The 22,382-nt window shown below is 43.9% G+C and overlaps 1 protein-coding gene across 1 annotated transcript in view; it reads left to right on the forward strand.

The window, feature by feature from the left end:
* KIF5C (kinesin family member 5C) overlaps nt 1-22,382 on the forward strand; it is a gene marked incomplete at its 5' end in the record, with an annotated part of 175,549 nt that overhangs the window by 43,638 nt on the left and 109,529 nt on the right. Inside the window, one exon of the mRNA XM_082630257.1 lies at nt 18,157-18,247. Coding sequence (XP_082486383.1) covers nt 18,157-18,247 — 91 coding nt within the window. The remainder of the gene's footprint in view (nt 1-18,156; nt 18,248-22,382) is intronic.

The raw sequence follows: 22,382 nt of genomic DNA on the forward strand, positions 1-22,382 counted from the left end.
TGGAATATTACTCAGCCATAAAAAAAATGAAATTGAGCTATTTGTAATGAGGTGGATAGACCTAGAGTCTGTCATACAGAGTGAAGTAAGTCAGAAAGAGAAAGACAAATACTGTATGCTAACACATATATATGGAATTTAAGAAAAAAAAATGTCATGAAGAACATAGGGGTAAGACAGGAATAAAGACACAGACCTACTAGAGAATGGACTTGAGGATATGGGGAGGGGGAAGGGTAAGCTGTGACAAAGTGAAAGAGCGGCATGGACATATATACACTACCAAATGTGAGGTAGATAGCTAGTGGGAAGCAGCCGCATAGCACAGGGAGATCAGCTCGGTACTTTGTGACCGCCTGGAGGGGTGGGATAGGGAGGGTGGGAGGGAGACGCAAAAGGGAGGGGATATGGAAACATATGTATATGTATAACTGATTAAATTTGTTATAAAGCAAAAAACTTAAAAAAAAAAAAAAAACTGAGGGCAAAGAACGTTGCAGCTGCTTTCCAGACCCATCAAAGGGGGGATTAATCTAAAAGCCCTTTGGGGCCCTCTGGTGCTGCGTCTTGTGAGGCTTCTTGAATTAAGGAAGCTCGGTAGAGAGGCCTGGGACGTTTGTCCAACTGGGGCCTCTCAGCGGGCTCTCTTAGAGTAAAAGCAATGATTTCCTGTCATTTGGGTCACCTGGAGATTCAGCCCATAGACTCCAGGCCGGAAGTCCCTTCCCCGTCTCAGATCTTTCCAACCTACTCAAATGCTGTTGCTAATCATTTACATTGAAAGTTTTGGCTGGCCTGGCTTTTCTTTCATTACAGCATTGCCCTCAATCCCAGATATGGAATTGATGTGGAAAGGGCATTCTGGGGTTCAACAGCGTGGAAAGTAGACCTTTCCAGGCAGCTCAGATGGCAACTTTTAGAGCCACTATCCCCATTTGCCTTTTCCAGAGAAATGCATCAGAGACCTAGGGGGCTGGGTAAGGCCTGGCTCCTTCCCTCCAGAGAGTTGCTATTCAATTAGGGAGAAGACATAGATTCTCAAAAGAAAAAGAAAATAACCAGAGAAAAAGACTTCTCAGCAGGTGGGATGTGAAATGGTCCTTGAAGAAAGAGTAGGATTAAGAGGAAGCATTTGTGGTTTGGCAAACAATTAGAGAGGACACCAGAGCTTGTCCGGGTCCAGCAAGACCCCATTGTCTGGACATTCTTTATCTACTTCACCTGTCAGGCTGAGCGTGAGAGTCTTTTCTTTTACCCTCACAGGAGATGGGGAGCAGCTGTCTCAGTTTGTTTAAAAACGAACCTGAATTTGCTATCATGAATCACCCTCCAAGATTTCTCTCCTCCAGACAAAATAAAGCTAGGTCCATCAGTCCAGTCTCATATTTCTAATCCCTTAGTCATTGCAAAGTCCCACCCTGGCCTTAGCAGAACAGAAGGTGGGCTGAGAACACGGCCCATGTTCCATCCCACGCTTACTTACTGGGCAACCTTGTGCAGGTCCTTCCCACCCTAAGCCTCAGTTTCTCGAACTGTAAATCAGGCATCCTAATATTCTGTACTCCATGGGGCTGTCTTGGGATCCAAGGAGATGATTTCTGCTCCCCATGGTGGCTGGTTCCAGCAGCTGACCAGCAGTCTGTCTTACTACCCTTCCCAGCATTGTGCTCACCTGTCTGGTGAGGTGCTGTTCGCCCTGCTCTCATTCTGAAGGCTGCTTAAAATAGAAAAGAGTTACTTTGTCTGAGACTTTGCATTTTATAAGCTGACGCATTTTTTATTAGACAGAACTCCTACAGAATAATAAAATGGAATGAGAAGTTATCTACATAATGAGGCCAGTGTGGCACCAAAGCAGTGAAGTCCCTGAAAATATCAGCCAGCTCTCCAGTATCAGTTTAACCTTACCATTCATGGAGTTTAAAGAACCTGGGAGAGAAAAACCACCTTCCTTTCCTGCTTCTTTGCCTCCCCCATCAGACCCTGGACTGTTGGTCCTTAGGAACTGTGTCCTTCTCACTACTGACCTAGCAGGTTGCCTGACACAAGAGAACATCAATAATTATATGTTAAATAAATGGAAATATTTTTACCTAGAAAATTTTGAAAAAAATGGAGGAAACAGAAGTTAAGGAGGAGAACCCAGAGTAGTTTCAGGGGTGGGTGTTATCAACTCACAGTCGCTCCAGATACTCTGAAATTCATTGTCCCTACAGTGAAGTCTCTGGATTCTGTACGTGGTGTGGTTGGAGGAGTGTGGGCAATGGGGCCAGACAGACCTGGGCTCAATTATGGATGTGCCATGTCCCAACTGAGTGATGTTGAGGACTCTGCTGTCCCTGTCATATGGGGGGGTGTATGATAGCACCTCTTCCATGGGATCGTTGTGGGCATGAAAGATGTTGACTTGAGGTACTTGGTACCTCGGGCTCTCTCTTCACCTTGATTTCTGGACTATTTGGATGACTCTCCCGTTGGCATGCTTGAACCTGGAAGCTGAAGGAGGAGAGGCAATCTCTGAAGAGTGTTTTGAGATAAGGATGAGTGAAGCCTTCCTGGCCTGGTCAGCCTTGATGTCGAGCTGACTTGAAGTGATCTGAGGCCTGTGACTCTTGCATGGCGATCATCGTATCTGACTCATGGACATTTGCAAGAGTCCATCGTGTGGTTCTTTGTCATCCACGTTTGCAGCATGCCTCCCCACCCCTGTACCCACCCTCTTTCCACCTCCATTGCCCACTCCACCCAAGCTGCCCCCTTTCTTTGTGGACTTCTAAATGGCCTCTTAAGTGGTCTTCATGTTTCTTTTACTTCATGTTCCCTCCGCAAACACTAAGTCCCCACAGAGCATACAGAGTAATATTTTTAAAAGCAGAAGCCAAATCAGGCCATTCCTTTGCTTAAGAGTACATTACAAGGTATGATCATCTCTAGTTGCATTCGTGTTACTACAAATAGCATGATTTTGATCTTTTTTATGGCTGAGTAATATTCCATTGTATACATGGACCACATCTTCTTTATCCATTCATCTGTCAATGGACTTTTAGGTTGTTTCCATGTTTGGCTATTGTGAATAGTGCTGCTATGAACATAGGTTTGAATTAAACCACAATGGAAAAGAATATTAAGAAAATATATATGTGTATAACTGAGTCACTTTGCTGTACAGCAGAAATTAGCACAACATTGTAAATTAACTATACTTCAATAAAAAAAAAAGAGTACATTACAAGGATGTACTACAGGGCTTTCTAGCTTCTGCCTGGCTCTTCCCCTATCGTCTCATACTACCCTGCTCCTTGCTCTCCAAACACATCAACACTTTCCAGCAAACTGAGTGCCTGCTAACTCAAGCCTGCACTGTCTTGGTTGCCTCTATCCGGAGTACCCTGCCCCTCATCCTTCCCGTGGCTCACAAGCCTCCAAGCCTCCACTCTGATGTCACATGCTCTGAGCCGTCCTCCTGACCCTCTGTATTTCCATCACGTCAGAACACTAGCAGAAAGGATCTCTGTTAGGACTTCATTGCTTATTGCCTGTCTCCTCCCACTCCATTCAAATAAAAGCCCCATAAAGGCAGGGAACTCATATCTCATCACCACTACATTCCCAGTGTCTAGAACAGTGCCTGGCACATGAAGGAGTCTGTTAATATTTGTTGAATAAAGCAGTGAGAAGAGAAACTCTGAATCTGTGACTATATGAAATACGTCCAGCTGTGTGGTAATATTGAGGGGAATCTGAGAGGGGGCTCTCAGTGCTTGTGGGTATAAGAGAGAAAAAATGTTTCTGTGCTCCTAAGGGATGGGAATCATCTCTGATGCAGAAACATTGGTGGATTGTGTTGGTGTTTAGGTGAACTGGATCTTTGTGATTGGGAGTCTGGAATGGGGGGAATCGTGAGCTTTGAAATCTGACCCTCCTTCTTCTGCTCCTTTATAGTTGTGTGATTGTTCCTGATTGTCTCTAAACTCTGATTTCCCCACCTGTTAAATGGGACAGTAATACCAGCCTTCCAGCCTTGCTGTGGAGATTAGAGATGGTCTATGTCTGGCACACACACCTGCTCAATAAATGGCAACTTTTATTTTGGAGTGAAAACTTTCAAAATACTGTTAATTCAAGACATGGCACCTGAAATCCCATTTAATTAAGCAAATATTTAAGCACTTTTAATAATTATTATAAATATTGCCAGGAATCCAAAGATGGGTAAGATAGAAAACGTGCCCTTAAATAATTAAAAGTCTATAGAAGGGTAATATAGGTTATAACGCTGATAACAAATATGTGTACAATACTTTGCAATTTGTAAAGTGATTTTGTATGCTTTTTATTAGTTGGTTCTTACTGATACCATGTGAAGCAAATATAATACAGGCTTTGTGACCCTGTGCAAGTCAGGGACCTCTCTGAACCTGACCTTGTCACTTGTAAAATGAAAGGAGTGATAGTTACATTAGAGAGTAATTGTGAGAAATCTATGTGATGGCCCAGGCGAAGCATAGGGTTTGGCAGGTGAGAGTCACTCAAATAAGTTCTCTCTCTCTCACCCTAATCTCAGACCCTGGATCCTGCTTTCTTATAACATAGTGCTTCTGGGTGACTATAATATGAAGTAGCTTGTGATCTGAGATCAGAGTCCTCCTGGAAGCATATGAAAGTGCCATGGAAGTTCAAAGGAGAGAGAAAGAGAGAGAGAGAGGGAGGGAAAAGGAGAGATATGAAGTGTGAGAGAGAGCGAGCATCTACTTGAGAGGCTCAAGAAAAGGCTTCATCTTGGGAGAGATAACATTTGAATCTTAGAGAACAGGTAGTGCTTTGACAGATAACAAGGTAAAGGTATCAGGTTGTTATTCCAGTTAAAGGGAACAGTTGCAGCAGTGAGGTGGATGCAGGGAAGTTGCTGTGAGCACGTCACTGGAGTGTTGGGTAGGGAAGGACCCACCTCTGAGTTGGTCCCGCATTGTGGAAAGCATCAACCTTATGTATAGTAGGTCATCCTAGCAAGTAATTGAGTGTCATCTTTTAGGAGCTGGGCCAAAGGTAGATGGATTTGGCAAAGGATGTAGAATGCACTGTAGGGAGGTGAGACAAGTAGACCACCTAGAAGGCTCTTGCACAAGTGTAGGCAAAAAGTAATAAGGATAGCTGAGATGCAAAGCAAGAGATAGGCCAAAGAAATGAACCACTGCTCTGTGGCAATGGTCTGGTGCCAGTGGTGAGGGAGAGCTGTGGGCAAGATGACTCTGAGCTTTTCAGTTTAGATAATTGGGGACAGTGGTAGAAAAGGGGGTGGGGAGAAGATGAGGAGGAAGAAGGCAATGAATTCTCTCGTCAGCATCCATTGTATAGGGTATTTGGGGACCTCTAGTTGGAGGTTTTAATCAAACAGTTGGTAACATGGGTGAGAGGCTCAGAGTTAGGAGGGGACTTTTGTGAGGCTTTTGCACACAACTTATGGTTGAAACTATGGAAGTGATTGAGCTCTCCCATGGGAGAGAGTACAGAAGAGGAGGGTGCAAAGGAGAAGGGAAGAGGTCCAGTGAGAGAGCTGGGGACATTTTTTTTTTTTTTTTTTGCGGTACGCGGGCCTCTCACTGCTGTGGCCTCTCCCGTTGCGGAGCACAGGCTCCGGACGCGCAGGCTCAGCGGCCATGGCTCACGGGCCCAGCCACTCCGCGGCATGTGGGATCTTCCCGGACCGGGGCACGAACCCGTGTCCCCTGCATCGGCAGGCGGACTCTCAACCACTGCGCCACAAGGGAAGCCCCTAAAAAGCTATTTCTAACAGCCTTCTGGAACCATACTGGTTTCTCTTGTTGTCTGATCCATTAATGGTTCACATGGTGGAACTTCAAGTCAGGAGGAGCGGCGTGGGCAGGCAGAAGGAAGTGTTGGGAGACTTTGCTCTTTAAATCCCAACTTGTTTGTGGTCACCCAGACCTTCCAGTGCCTTAAGTGCTGACAAATATGGTGCCCTATCCTCCAAGTAAAATTTAAATTTTTTAAAAGATGCAAGCCTTCTGTGTCCACTGCACTTAAAACAGCTTTCTTTTAGGCTTGCTGAATACAAAATTGTGGCTGAATTCAGTAACACTGAATCTTTAAAACAACAAAACTTTTTTTTTTTTTTTTTTGGTGTGTCCCAAGTACCTCATTTGCTAACTGGGTAAGTCTGCTTCCATGGGTCAAACTTCTGTTCTCCTAGATGAGGATATAGTTTCATTAGACTGGGATGCATGAGCCTTATGCATCCTGAGTTCCAGCCCATCCATTCTAGGCTTTGCTGGATGTGGAAGATCTAATGAGCTTGCGTGGAGCAGCTCGCCTTTATAGTGCTAATGCTCTCTGATCCAATGGGGCTGGCGCCCTAGATGCCCACTGTGACATAGCTACCCCAAACTTAATGACTGGTGCTGGTTTTGGTTAATGTAAGCATTCTATTTTGTGGGACATTTTTTTCTGTAATGTATGGGAGTCGTTTTTTCAGTAATATGTAAAAGCAAGCCTTATACTGCATTAAAAGCAAGGTTAAAACCTTAAAAGCAAGGTTACACTGCGTTCTAAACTCAAATGTGTGGAATTCTTAGAAAATCTGTAGCTGGAGACTCACTATGTTCTTGGAGGATCAATGACGAGATGCAATATGGTGTTATGGGAAGAAGGCTTGGCTGGGAACCAGGAATTCTGGATCCCAGTCTCAGCTCAAATTGTTGCTTTGCATATGGTCATGGGAAGTTATTCTTCAGAAAGGGAAGCTAATATTCCTGCCCAGCCACCAAAATCATGTGGAAGAAATGGAGATGAGGGACCTGAATATACCGTAAAAGCAAAATTGCTGTCCAATGCATGGGAAAATTACAATTATGTAAGCTGTTTCTGAAGAGTGAAAAATTAGTAGAATATTAGTTCTATTTGTAGTAAATATTTGCCGTGCACGTTTACCAGAAGTCCCTGTGCGCCCCATACCTAGTCAAGCGCAGGTCTGGGGAAAAGTTTTTGTATTTCATTTTTTAACTAGAGGGACAAGAACATGTATGTGTTAACCATGTGGCTTCCATGTTATTGGAGCTGCCACCGGGAGCCTTGGCATCACTGGGAGAGGTTTGCAGAGTGGCAGTTGGACTGGATTGCCCAGTGCCTCACGAGGAAGCTGCCACCAGGGCAGCGTGCCCCAGAAAGAAGACTCAGAGTCATTTTTGCTCTCTTTCATTTGGCAAAATAAACCCTCCCTTCAATGAAATAGCTTTTCACCTTCTCTCCAGTGAGAAAGGTTTGATTTTTTTTTCTTCCGAATTGACCTGGCAGAAAACCAGATCTCCTGAAACAACTACAGCAGCCACTTTTATTCATTTCTCCAAGTATATATAGAACATTGAGCTCACTCCAGTTTAAAGATTACCTCCTCTCATGCCCTATGTGGTCAAGACAGAAGCCACTCTTACAGGGAAAAATTCCAGAACCCCTGTGGTCCTTATTACTATTAAAACATGTTAGAGCTGGAAACAGCCAATCTTTCACTTGTCAGAGAGGAAGAGACCCAGAAAATATAGGTAAATTGTTTAAGGTCACAAAGTATGTGTGGGACGAGGTCCTAGAGTAGAATCAATTCCTCTGACTCTCTCCTAATCTCTACGTCTTGATAGATTAGGGTACAAAACAGCTGAAGGGCAAAGACTGGGGGGAGTTCATTGTATTTTGATAAGAACTGAAAATCACATACAAATAAGAACCTTATTTTTCAAACACATATCCCATTAATTTCTCTCACAAAAGTAACGCTTCTGTCTTCATTTTGTCCATTAGCCAGGCATTAATTCGGAATTTCTTCATTGCCACTTGGGCAGTTTGCCTTCCCAGGGTGTTTTTCATAGCTGTCTGCGACCTTGACAGTGCTTGTGTGTCCATGCAGCAGGACTTTTGGCAGAAAGGAAAGAATTTGAGGCTGGTTCCCTACAGGAAGAAGGCTTACAAGATTCATGCTTGTGTGTTGCCTTTGTTCATTCTCAAGACGTGCAGAGGTTGGCATTGCCTTGGCAACTCCAGTGGAAACCAATTGCTTCCACTGGCTTCATGGACGTCAGTTTTATTGCAGGCTCTCCTGGGAACAGCCTTGGCTTTGGCCAGAACTGGCACCAAGCTCCTTCCCTGGGGCACAGAGCCAGTGTGGGGCGGGAGATGGGAATGTCTGGGCCCAGCTCTGGCTTAGCATTTCTATCCCTGGTCACAGAGTCATCCCAGCGTAGATGGGGACAGGCAATGGAGTGGCGACGAGAAGATGGAGCTGGAGGGTTCAGCGGATGGGAACAATCAGGCTGATTGGCCTCAGGGTCTCCTTGTGAGGCTACATTTGCAGATTGGTGGACCCAGGAGAGGATGTAACAGTGATGGGAAAGAGCTGGTCACTGCTGGGTATGGGATGCTTTGGCACAGTGAGGTTTCCTTTCTGCTTTGGGAATTTGCAGGCCAGTTCCAGATACACGGGAAGGTAGGTGATGGGGTAAAGAGGAGTAAAGGGATGCAGAAAAAGATAGGGCAGCTCCATGACTGCTAAAATCTTGGAGGTGGGGGACGAGTATGGTCAGTAACAACTGATGTTTCTGATACTCTGGAGAGAGACAATGAGTATGGATTCCGTCCCTCCCTCCAGCACCCCGGCACCATTTCATGGTGTCCTGGCACCCTGCATGCTCATCTGCAGGCAATAGTCATCATCATCAGCAGCAGAATTTTATTGAGCACCTACCCTGTACCGCTATGTACAAGACACTCTGCTAGGTCAGGACCTTCAGGAGCCTGGAGCCCTCATTTGTGTAGGCAAGAAATTGGTAATCCTCTGGGCAGATGTGGCCCCATGGACCCAAGGCTTGGCAAGTGACCAGCACCTTTTGATGAAGAAAAAGTCACCTCCTTTTCTAGGACAGTGTCCCATACTCACACCCTGTTAAATTTTAATAAGGATTTCAATTTCCACTTACCCACCACCCCCTCCCTGGTCTGGACATCAACAAAATGTGATGGCTCCATATTTGACAGTGATTCAACAAACCCCAAATCTCTTAGGACCTACTTACTGATTGAAAGAGCAAAAATGTCTGGGATTTTGCCTTACTTTGAACCTTCCCAGAAGCAGACACTGAGAAGGGATTCAAATTCAAGTTTCTTTGGGAAGTGATTCCTGGACACACTGATGAAGAGTGGAGAAGTGAGACAGGGAAGAGAAGGAAACCAACAGAGAGCGTGTCATCACGCGGGTTACCACCACGTGCAATGGGAGTTCCATCCCAGTGGGGAACCCTGGGAGCCAGTTTGGAATACCTGCCTCAGAGTCACTCTCCCCTCCCCTTCCACCCCTGGGTGAGGGAGCTGAAGTGTTTACCTCAACTCCTGTCAGTCATTGGTTGAACACTGCTGGGCTGGTGCTGGGGAGGTCCTTCTGGCCTCAAGTCACTCTCCCCTCCCCTTCCACCCCTGGGTGAGGGAGCTGAAGTGTTTACCTCAACTCCTGTCAGTCATTGGTTGAACACCGCTGGGCTGGTGCTGGGGAGGTCCTTCTGGCCTGCTGCGGGTGACAGAGAGGGCTACAGCGCCAGAAAAGCCCTCAGGCAGAGATGCAGATGCCAGTGTGCGTGGAAATAGTGAAGATTGAGGGGATATGGTCAGGACCCTGGAAGCATCTGCTTTAGGTTTGCCGTTGGTATAATCACAGATGTTTCCAGGAGGGTCCACATCTGTAATAGCAAAGCTGGCGAGTCTACAGGTGCCTGTACCAGACACAGCTCCTCTGCTTTCCTGAACAAGCGTTAGGACTGAACATGGAACTTCTATTTAGTTTTAAAGAGTGTAGGAGATGGCCTTAGAACAGAGTAATGTTTTCGAGGACCCCTGGAAATTAAGTAGCCCCCCTGCTCTGTGGAGCAGAGCTCACGAGTCGCAGACCTGGGGGCCTGATGCCTGAGGTGTGATTTGGCACTTGGGTGTGGTACGGGCACCGGCATGCCAAGTCTCGGAGCTGGTACATTATGAATGATTATCACTTATTAGCATCCCTTCCTTTAAAGGGTCACTGCTGAGTAAGTTTGCAATACAAATGCCCGGTGAAAGTTGGCTCAAATGTTTCGTAACAGAATAACACTGACCATGTCTTGAGCATCTTCTATAACACCAGGCACTGCCCTAGATCCTTTACTTGCGTGAGCACATCTAATCCTCACAGGAGGCCTGAATTGTGGATAATATTGTCTCTGTTTTACAGACAAGGAAACTGAGCCTCAGAGAAATGGGAATTATACCCAAGTGTACTTGGGTTCATTTCCACCATATTTTGGTAGGCAGCCTTCTTTGGGCAACATTAAGTATTGGCTACTGGAGTGAGGAGTACAGAAACACTACTATAAATCCCTTTATAAGTCCCCTCTTCCTGGTCCACTGTTCTCTTTCTTAAAGCATGTGGATGTGTATAACTTATAGTTTTCATAAGATGATTCATTCTGGGCCATTTTATAAATGTTTACATAACAGCACAACAATGTGTTACAATGCCTGGGAACACCTCTGTGTCCATAATATATATTAATATAAATTTTATGACGTAAGTGTCAATTTAAAAACTTCTCCCGATATCACCAAGAAATGCCACTGCCTGCCCACTAGGATGGCTATAATAAAGAAAACAGATAATTACAAGTGTTGACAAGGATGTGGAGAAATTAGAACCCTGATATGCTGCTGGTGGGAATGTAAAATGGTATAGCCACTTTGGAAAACAATTTGTCAGTTCTTCAAAAAGTTAAACATAGACTTACTATATCACCCAGAAATTCCACTCCTAGTTACATAACCAGGAGAAACGAAAATATATGTCTACATAAAAACTTCTACATGAATGTTCATAGCAGGACTCATAATAGCCAAAAACTGGAAACAACCCAAATGTCCATCAATTGGTGAATGGATACATGAAATGTGGTAAATGCATACAGTGGAATTTTATTCAGTCATGAAAGTGAATGAAGTGGTTCATTCTACAGCATGGATGAACCTCGAAAACATTATAAGTAAAAGAAGCCTGTCACAAAAAGCTACATATCATATGATTCCAGGACAGGCAAATCTGTAAAGACAGGAAGTAGATTAGTGGTTGCCCAGGGCAGGGGGAATTGAGAGGCTGGGGAGTGACTGTTAATGTGTACAGAGTTTCTCTTTAGGGGGATGAAAATGCTCTGGAATTAGACAGAGGTGATGGTTGCACAACCTTGTGGATGTTCTGACAACCACTGAATTGTACTTTCTTATTAAAGGGGTGAATTTCATGGTATGTGAGTTGTATTTCAATAAACAACACAAAACAAAACTTCTTCTGGCAGAATGTTTGTGTCAATAAAAAAATGAGTATCAACATTAACCCAAAGGCTTCCTGCTTTTTAGTTAATGTTTTAGAAACATTCTTTCAGATTGTTTGCCAAGCCCTGGACAGTTTATGAGTTTATCTTATTTGATTTATTCTTGTGCAAACTAATATAACGTTTTACTGATGTCTTAACCTTGGACATCTTTGGAGTCCTTCAATTCAAGACAAATCCATACACCTTTCTGGAAGGAAGCACATCTGCCTTTCTCTCTCAGAGAATAGAGATTTGGATGTTGAACACTTAGCTCCCAAAGTGAAAAAAAACTGCCATGTAAATGTAGGCCAAGAGCCTTGGTCTGTCTTGTTCTGGAGGACAGCGCCAGGTCTAATGCTTCAGGGAGGCCGATTTTAAATCAATACAAGAACACAACTTTCTAACAATTGGAGCTAGTTGAGTTTCGAGCAGGTTCCCTGCTGCTTCGCAGGGCTGTGGAGATGAGAGCTGTGCATTGAGAGGGCATTGGATGGGCTGACTCTCAAGTTCCTGTTAACTCTGAGAGGCCATGATGCTAATTCTCCTGCTGTACTGCTCTAGCTCTCATAGCAAGAACTCTTTGTTGAACTAATCAATTGTATATTTGGAAATAATTTAGAATTGATGGGGAAGAAAGCAGGGGAAAAAAGGACCAGAGGCTCATGCTTGTTTCCTTGATGTTCAGAGAGAGCAATTGATTCTAAAGCCAGAACTCTCAGGGCATGAGACAGGGAGCCAGGAGGTCTGGCTTCTAGGCACAGACCTGCTAGCCGCCTAATTGGCTGGGTGACTTTCTGCAGGTCATCTACCCTCTCCCAATCTCGTTTGTTTGTTTGTAAAACACAATGCTGGGTTTGGACCAAGGACGTTTTGGCTCTGAAAAATTTTAGAATTTTTCTTAATAACTCCTTTTCATAACACGTCGTACATCTGCCTTTTCCTTGCCTCTGGTTGGCTTTCGCCTGTTTCTAATTCCTTCTGTTGCCAGGAAGCCTTGCCGTGTGCTGCCCACCGTGTTTCTCGCCGGTCTTGTCCTTCTTTCCTGATCTTAAGCCCTTCTTTCCTCATTGGGTTCCTGTCAATCCCCACTTCATGGTTACCACTGTCTCGACTTCTGTAGGCTATGGTAGGGCTCTCTGTCTTTTGTTGCCTCATTAATCGCTTGGCTTCAATCTTTCATGTTAGTCCTAACATCTGCTGTTCCATGTGTCTCCTACTTTTCCAATAAATCATTAGCTACCTAGGAAAACAGCATGATGTAAAGGAAGAACACTTGAAATTAGAGACTTAATTTCCCCAAAGTAATAGAGCTGATGATGTGACTGGGCCTTAGTTTTCCAGTTTGTGAAATGGAGATAATAATACCTACCTCATGGAGTTACTGTGAGAATTAAAAGAGATAAAATATAAAAGGATTTGGATCACAGTGGTTGGTGGTGGTGTTGGTGGACAGTAGTGAGAAGGTGGTCAGCACAGGAAGAACTTGTCATATTCTGTACTTTCAGGAGTGAAGTCACACAAACAGCTGGGATGGAGAGGTTAGTGATATTCTCAGTAATCACTTCCTCTACTCAGTGTCTGAAGATAATCCCACAGAGTGAGTTTAAATCTTGTTGTGGAAATTTAAGTCTTTTTTTCCTGTTTCTTTCTTTCTTAATAAAGATAGAAGAAAAATCATTTAAATCATTGGCCCCCTTTGGTCACAACACTTGGTTGGTCTCAGAGACTGTTATTAGATTACCTCTTGATTATCTCTCCTTGGGCATAATTAATTTCAATTTCCTTAACCTCTCTCCTGGTGCCCATTTTCTAAAACTTTAAGTGGGTCTTTTGCTTTCTTCTGTCTCCCAGAGTAATATTCCTTCCAGGATGGGGAACAGTTGTTGGGTAACAGGTCAAATGTATTAACAGACAGGCCATATGGTTCACAGACACTTTGCTCTCAATAACTTGATAGGAATTCTGGTGGTTTGACTTTTTTTTTTTAAATTTTAACTATAAACATGTAAGAACCACCTACTGTTATTTTTTTGTATGTGATCCTGGTAAGTTATTTAGCTACACCGCTCTCATGCAATTAGCACTGCTCTGCAAGAGACTTTCATGGCAAAGCTGGGTTACCTTATTTTCAGTTGTAATGTATGTGGAGTGTGTGTCCCATCCAGATTCCTTTCATAAATTGCAGCAGGTTTGCATAACATGCAATTAGGTCTTGGCATTTATATGGCTTCTGTCTTAGCCGGTTAGATGCTTTAATAGTAGTGGTCCATTTGATTGGTTGAGAATGGGTCACATAGTAATTTCTGTGGAGCAAACCAAATAGGGTAATGTAATAGAAAGTGATGTCAGGGTGGGGTGGGGCTGCTTTAGTTTAGGGTCACGGAAGCCCTCAAAGGAGGAGAAGTTGGAGTTGACATCTGGCAGGGGATGCAGAGACAGCCAAATGAAGACCTGTGGTGAGCCAAGTGAAGATCTGCAATGAGAGAATTCCAAGAAGGTGGAAGCGTTAAGAGCAAAGGCTCTGAGCCAAAGAATAAGTACGGTACTGAAGGAAGTCCAGTGGGCTACGCTGTAGTAAGATGGAGGAGAATGCAGGGAGCTGAGGGTGGAGAGGGTCTAGTCTAAGTATAATAGGAGCCACTGGAGAATTTTAAGAGGAATGATATCATTTGATTTATAGTTCTAGAAAGCTCACTCTGACTGCTAAGTGAAGATTGGATTGTTAGGAGCAAGAATGGAGGCAGGGAGACCAGTCAGGAGACTGTAGCTGTTGTCTTGATGAGAAACGATGGTGGCTTGGACTGGGGTTATGTGGTGTAGATGGTGAGAAGTGATAGAATTTGGGATATATTTTGGATTTGGAATCTATGGGACATGATGAATGATCTTGGCCTGAGTACTAGGTGATTGGTGGTACAATTCTTACTCAGACATAGAGGGCTTGATGGTTCTTTTTTGTCCAGTCAAGTTTGAGACGGCTAATGGACATCCAAGTGGAAATGTCTAGCAGGCGATTGAGTATTTGAATCTGGAGCTTGGGTGAGATTTGAAGGCTGACATGTTCATTTGAATGACAGAGAGGAGGCTGAGGTCTGAGGACACACTGTCACTCAGAAGTCTGGAAGAGACATCAGCAAAGGTCACGGAGAGAGTGGCCAGAGAGGTCTCAGAGGACCATGTGCTGAATAGGTGCCTGGAAAGGAAAGTGTCTCCGGAAGGAGTAACTGGTGACCTCATCATTCAGTTTCAAATGTTAGCCGCCAGCACCCATATTAAAATGTAAATCCAAACATTTATTCTGCAGCTGCAAATGTAGTGACAACTAGAGCAAGCTGGGCCCATTGCCTGCCCACAGAAACCCTCAGCCACAGTGGGATCAGAAACAGGGAGACTCTTGTCTCCTGGGGGGTCTTTGCTGCAGTCTCGACCAGGATTTGTGAGATTCGCATTTCTTTACCAAAACAGCAGAGAGTGATGAGTTCGTTGTTGTTATTTTTGCTTAAATGGCAGTTGTATATACAGCTGGCACACTATGCCACAAGTCAGTTCTTGAAAATAAAAGCCTATGACCGCCTCAGTGCATGAAAAGACACATAAAAATGCTTACATTTTTAACTAATTTATGTTCTAATCCTGACAAGATAAGTCTCATAACAAATCATTTTCTAAATTTTTCTTTTCTCGAAGGCAGTTTCTGTTTGGGAATTAACTTCAGCGTATGGAAAATTGTTGTATTATGCGTTTGTCACTTGGTAAATGTGATATTATTGAAATGAAGAGTAGAGAGTTCTTGGTTTCTACGTCTCTTAAAGTGAAAGCAGGGCTTCCCTGGTGGCGCAGTGGTTGAGAGTCCACCTGCCGATGCAGGGGACACGGGTTCGTGTCCCAGTCCGGGAAGATCTCACATGCTGCAGAGCGGCTGGGCCCGTGAGCCATGACTGCTGAGCCTGCGCGTCCGGAGCCTGTGCTCCACACGGGAGAGGCCACAGCAGTGAGAGGCCCGCGTACCGCAAAAAAAAAAAAGAAAGAAAGAAAAAAAAAAAAAGTGAAAGCATAGCACACTCCAACAAACATTTTAAATTAAAGGGCAAAATTGGGGAGTCCTATTTTTTGTACCATATACTATAATTTAATAGGTCCTTTCCCCTGCTGTGTCAAGTGCATTTTCTCTAAAACCTAAAGCAGGATCATGCTGTACACAAGACGGTTTATTTTGGTGATTCTCATCAAGTTTGGAGAAATAATGGATTTGTTTTAAATTAAGCAAAGCTGCATTTTCTTTCCAGAAGGTTCAGTGGACGACAAATACTTAGGCAAACTCTGTAAATGTTTATTCTAACCTTTTACACTACTGACATTTAGTTGAATTTTACAAATAGATAAAGCTGCTAAGAATATGGTGGGCTGATCATTGGCAATAGACTGCAGTGAGGAGTATAATCGTGGTTATTCAGCCAAATACTAGATTTACTGATTGAATGAGACTTGCTGGGAACAAAACATCAGGAAATAATCCCTTTCCAGAATTTTAACAGAATGAATGGTTCTGCTGCTTTGTATAAAAACAAAATTTGATCGTACCTGAAAATTCTCCATTTTTTTCTAAAACCAAGCTGGAAGTAGCTTGTTTACCTGGTTGACGCAATCTTGTTTTTTAAAGACTAAAGCTCGAGAGCACAGCCCTAACGCGTAGCCTCACCTACGTGTGGCTTTACCATAGACATAGAGGAGTGAAACGTTAAGCCGGTCTGACAGCTGTGTGCTTCCTTTTGTGTGAAGGTTATAGGATGTAACAAGCCTTGTCCTTGGATCCCCCATGAGCGGTTATCTTTTTGAGGTGTCAGACTGTCCTTGGGTGGTTCCCCGTGTCCAGAGCCACGTGCAGGAGGTGCAGGGTGGGAGGGAAGGAGGCTCTGGGCTCTCTCCTCTCCTCCCTTCTCTTCTCCTGCCCTCCCCTCTGCACTTGGGGAAAATGAAGGTGAAGGGGCCGGGGGAGGACCACCCCTTGCCTGGGTGGTAATCGGTGGGGAAGAGGTGCTGTGATGGGGGGTTCTACCGGGGAAGAGGCTGTGTCTGTCTTCCCTACCCGCTTCCCCAGTATGCAGCACCGGGCACGGAAACGCCCAGTAACTGCTTGTTGAACGCTGAGTGGTGGAGTGTCAGGGCTCTGCACCTCAGGAGTCAGTAGCACCTCAGCAGAACCTCTTCCCTTCCCTCCGGCAGTTCCCTCCTCCAATCGCACACAGCCCAGTGTCGGGCCAAATCCCCAGAGCCCACACCTGGGGAGAGCACTTGATTTATATATTTATGAATATATTTATGTAGAGGCCCCCCTTTATCTCCAAAGCCGCCACCCAGTTAAGACACCACTTATGCATGTGAAGAAAACACTAGAGTAATCTAGGACACAGAGCAATAATATCTGGCTATTAAGAGCAGCTTCTTAAATCAGATCATGGCATCTTCCCATTGAATAAAATCCAAGTGCGTTACCTTGGCTAATTTCCTTTCCCATCTCCTCTTGTACACCCTCTAGTTCCTTGAGCACCCTAGACCCCTTCCTGTCTGCTCCACCCTTTGCCTGGAATGTTCTTCCACGGTTCTTCACATGCCTCAACCCTTCTGATCTTTTAAAGATCCACTTAACTGGTACTGCTTCACGGAGGTCTTCTTTGGCCTTCTCTCATCCCCTCTGTCCCTTTACGGTATACCTAGGCACGTTGCATTTTCCTGCGTGTTTGCTTTCTCGCTCATTATAGCTGTCACACTTGATTGACTGCTCTCCAGGCAGGACTGTCTTCTGATTTGGTTATCATCTAGTCTATGCCTGGCTCAGAAGAAACTCTCAGTGACTAAATATTTGTTTAAATGCGTGAATGACGTGTCAACCTACATTTCCTCAGAAAAGGTGCTTCAAGTAGAAAAAAAAATGTTTTTCTTCTTTCTCCTTTCCGATTCTCAACATAGAGCACACACACACAAACAGTATATTCTCAACATACAGTACACACACACAAACGTGGTTTATGTTAGAAAATTTCCCTAGCCTTGGGCTTCCCTGGTGGCACAGTGGTTAAGAATCCGCCTGCCAATGCAGGGGACATGGGTTTGTGCCCTGGTCCGGGAAGATCCCACATGCTGCAGAGCAACTAAGCCCGTGTGCCACAACTACTGAGCCTGGGCTCTAGAGCCCGTGAGCCACAACTACTGAGCCCGAGTGCTACAACTACTGAAGCCCGCGTGCCTAGAGCCCGTGCTCTGCAACAAGGGAAGCCACCGCAATGAGAAGCCTGCACACTGCAACAAAGAGTAGTCCCCGCTCACCGCGCTTAGCCTGCGCACAGCAACGAAGACCCAATGCAGCCAAAAAAAAAATAATAATAAATAAATTTATTTTAAAAAACAAGAAAGAAAATTTCCCTAGTCTTGGCAAGGAACTGCCTTAAAGAGTGGGCTTGGGCTTCCCTGGTGGCGCAGTGGGTGAGAGTCCGCCTGCCGATGCAGGGGACGCGGGTTCGTTCTCCGGTCTGGGAGGATCCCACATGCCGCGGAGCGGCTGGGTCCGTGCGCCATGGCCGCTGAGCCTGCGCATCCGGAGCCTGTGCTCCGCAACGGGAGAGGCCACAGCAGTGAGAAGCCCGCGTACCGCCAAAAAAAAAAAAAAAAAAAAAAGAGTGGGCTTGGTGACTTGGTGCCCACCGTCTGACTAGTGCTCTTAGTGCCTTTTCTTCCCAAGCGTCTAATGTGCTTTGCCGTTTCCTTCTAGCAAGGAAAGCCATATGTGTTCGACAGAGTGCTGCCTCCCACCACGACCCAAGAACAGGTTTACAACGCGTGTGCAAAGCAAATTGTCAGAGGTAAGTGCTAACTCTTCATTTCCTCGGGGCGCTTCAGAGTAATGGAGGACAGTAAGTGGTATTCGCAGCCTAGGAATCAATACCCCTTGACCATAAGCAGAGGCCTGCTAATTGGAAACACTGAATTATAGCGAGTTCTGGCCCCGATTTGCTGTGATGTCAGGCAAGTTATTTAACGCCTCAATACCTCCTTTCCAAGGAGATTTCTTTATTTCTTTTGCCACCTTTTGGACAGAGTTATTCTGTCTCCCAGAAGCTTAAAAGCAAGGTAAGCTATAGTCACGCTATTTCTGTAATGGTTCTAAAATATTGCTGAAGGTATAGTACCTCCTCAGGAGAAAAATATCTATGCTGAGACTCCAGCTGTGTATTTTTGGTTGATTTATTTTGTGCATCTGTCTCTTCAGAAAGAAGCTTTTTTTTTCTTTTTTAATTTTAAATTTTTTTATTGGGGTATAATTGATTTACAATGTTGTGTTAGTTTCAGGTGTACAGCAAAGTGAATCTGTTATACATATATCTACATCTACTCATTTTTAGCTTCTTTTCCCATATAGGCCACTACAGAGTACTGAGTAGAGTTCTCTGTGCTATACAGCTATCTATTTATATATAGTAGTACGTATGTGTCAGTAGAAATGATCCCTGAAAGTATAGTCTTCAGGAAGAAGCTTTAAATGTGGAAAATTCTTGGGCGTCAAGGAATTGTCTACAGCATCCTGAGATCACATTACCTTGCTGGTTGGTGAGTTGTTCTTGCTGGTCAGCATTCCTCAATTATACTTTCATCTAACCCACTTTCAAGCGTGCCACCCAGATCCTGACATTTGTTCTTCCACATAGGCAGCCTGAAGCCTGAATTTGTGTCTTAGAGATCCATCCTATTCTCTGGGACTGGCCTTGGTCCTGAAGGATCTGTGTCAAAATAACAGCAGGGAGACAAAGCAATTTACACGTTGCTCTACCTTGCCCTTTTAAATCAGGGACAGGATGGAGCTTGCCTTTGGGGAGCTCGCCATCTGGACAGAGCTGAGGGGCCTCTCCTGCTACTTCGCTTTTCATCATTAAATCCTTGCCTTCAAATTTGAATCTGCAGCAATTGTGCTTTCAAATGTCTCGATGCTACCCCTGTTATAGGCAGTGCTAGATTCAAAGAGTGAAAAGTAAAAAAAAAAAAACAAAAAAAACCCAAACACCTTGTCATATGAGATCCACTTATTTTTAGAAGCTGAGCTGACTCACCTACCTACTTGAAATGCGTGAAAATCAGCCCTGGGTACATCTGTTAGATTCATTCTGACCCTGGACACCTGCGTGGGAGATGCCCATCAGTATGTAATGTTCCTTGCTGAGGTGTATGGTTATTCACATTCTTGTTGCAGACATCAATTAAATTAGACGGTCTTCACAGTAAGACTATTATAGAAAATTGAAGAGAAAAAAAAAGCCTGAATATGAGCTTTTTTTGAATTAATAGTTTAGGCCTGTATCTGGTGGCAATTTTTGTCTTCTTTCTACTTCTACTCTTTTGCTTCTCTTTCTATCTAAACATATTTGCTCTTTCTTTCTGGAATATGTAGTTCTAGTTTGCTTCTAGTCAGCCCTCCTTCCCCTCTATTATCAGACTCTTTCATATTTTTATTAAAGTAAGATTAATCACATATGAGCCAGAATTTCCTTCTTTTTCTCTCCTCCTTCATTATCAGATCTAAATAGCATTTACCACGTGCTATGCTAAGCGTTAGGGCCATTTAAACACATACCTGCCCTAAGTTGACATTGTAATTAGAGATGGATATGCTCTGTTTTTCAAAAATCCTGTGATGAACAAACAATAATAATAATCTTTGAGTCTTTATTTACTAGATACGTTTGGGTCCTTTCAGTGCTTGGAATTCTCTATAATATATGAAATGTCAGAAATGGGCAATCCCTGGGGGGTTCCTGTGGACACCCTAATTACGGATAACTTGAGGCCCAAATATATAGTGAGCCACAAAGAAAACTATTTAGAATAAAATCGGGACTTCCCTGGTGGCGCAGTGATTGGGAATCTGCCTGCCAATGCAGGGGACACAGGTTCGATCCCTGGTCCGGGAGGATTGGATCCCACATGCCGCGGAGCAACTGGGCCCGTGTGTCACAACTGCTGGGCCTGTGCTCTGGAGTCTGTGTGCCACAACTGGTGAGCCCGCGTGCCACAGCTACTGAAGCCCGCATGCCTGGAGCCCATGCTCTGCAACAAGAGAGGCCACCGCAGTGAGAGGCCTGCGCGTCGCAGTGAGGAGTGGCTCCCGCACTCTGCAGCTAGAGAGAGCCCACGCGCAGCAATGAAGGCCCAACGCAGCCAATAATTAATTAGTTAATTAATTAAAAAAAAATAATAATAATAGAATAAAATCAGGCTCTGACATGATATAGTAAACAGACATTTCTTGGGCACCATACATATAACACGAACATACTAATTTTGTAGCAATAAAGAGTATCTTATTCTCCCTTGAAAGAAAATTATTAGGGGCATAATGAAGACGAAATTCAACTTTTTTTAATATCCACTGAGGCTAGTGTGAGGGGAAGTGGCTGTGTATTTCTGCATCAGCAAGATAAAATGTAGGTATATAAGAAGGAACTGCTTGGAATAGATTGCCAGGTACAGCTGAGGCATCTGTGGCCATGACAAGCCCTATTTACATCAAGAATGGAAGGTGGTGCAGTGGGGGTCTTTTTTTTCTAGAGGCCAAGCATTGAATCAAATGACTTCTAAAGGAAGTTTAAATCACAGTCTCTGTGATTCATGGTAATGTAGTGGACTGGTGAGCTTTCCTTTCAAGTCTATCTAAACCCTTAATGCTTTTGAGATCAGGAAGACTCCTTTTAACTGGACAGCTTTATTCTCTCTCAGTCTTTTTATTCCCTTCAACTTCACTGAATTAAAAAAAAATATTTCGAACATTTGATTGTAGAATCCTGGCATCTCCCACGCTCCCCTTGTTATCTGGTGTGTATTTCTCAAAACATCATCTGAAAGAGTCTGTAGAATCTCTTGCAATTCTTCTAGAAGAGGTTATAGGGTTTGTGAGTACCAACGTGGTAAATAGAAAGGTTCCTGTGGATGCCCTAGGAATTAAAAACCATGGTTACTGGACACTATTACTGAAATAAGAATAACTGCGTCCCAGCCTACAGAAGCCACCCCTGGCATTTGCCTTCCAAATTAACTGGATGTAGACCATCCAGTGCTAGAGGAGATGGTTTCTTGTTTTCCAGTTCTAATTTCTTTAAATTGCATTCATTTGGTTCTTTCTTTCATTCATATTTTTATGAAAGTATATTAGGTATTTGCCATGTAGTAAGTACTGCTAGGGACTGGAGTCACCAAGATACATAAGACTGTGAGGATCTTTGAGTATAGGGAAAGAGACAGATGCATGCCCAATTATCATACACGTGGGGATTATGTGCTTTAGGATGGGTGTGTGCAAAATGCTATGGGAGCACAGAAGAAAGTCACTACTGGTTTTGGTGGGTAGAGAGGAGGATTGGAGAATTAAGGCTTCTTGAAAAGGTTGGGTTCTGAGGAGCATAGAAAATGCAGGGTGGTACAAGCAGAAGGAATAGCAAAAGCAAAAGCATAAAGACCCAAATTATATGGGCAGCTTAGAATGGTACAGGGTGCATGGCTATGAGACCTAAAAAGTTAGACTGGACCAGAATTTGATAGAAATTGAAGGGCTTTATCTTATAGGTGATGTGGACCCGTTGAAGAGTTACAAGCTTAGGATATTATCAGATCTATTTTATTATTCTATTATATATGACTCTTAAGAAGAATTATATTTATTTAGCTGCTGTTATCTGTCAGGCACCCTCTATGCATTTTACATAGGTTATTGCATTTTAAATCTTTATAACTTTATGAGGTGTGAGCCTTATTATTCCCTTTGTACTAAAGAGGAAATTGAGGTGAAGTAACTTGGCCAGGTCATTTAGGGAGTAGTGAAGCGAGACTGGGCCTTGAATCTGAGTTCATCGGACTTAGTTGAATTTTACTATCCTGCCCCCACTTTTCTGGTGGGCCCATAATGAGCATCTGATAATTATTTTATGAGTTGTTCCTTTTCCATCAGGCCAT

Source organism: Mesoplodon mirus (assembly GCF_964341445.2).
Source record: "Mesoplodon mirus genome assembly, chromosome: 8".
Lineage (NCBI taxonomy): Eukaryota > Metazoa > Chordata > Mammalia > Artiodactyla > Ziphiidae > Mesoplodon > Mesoplodon mirus.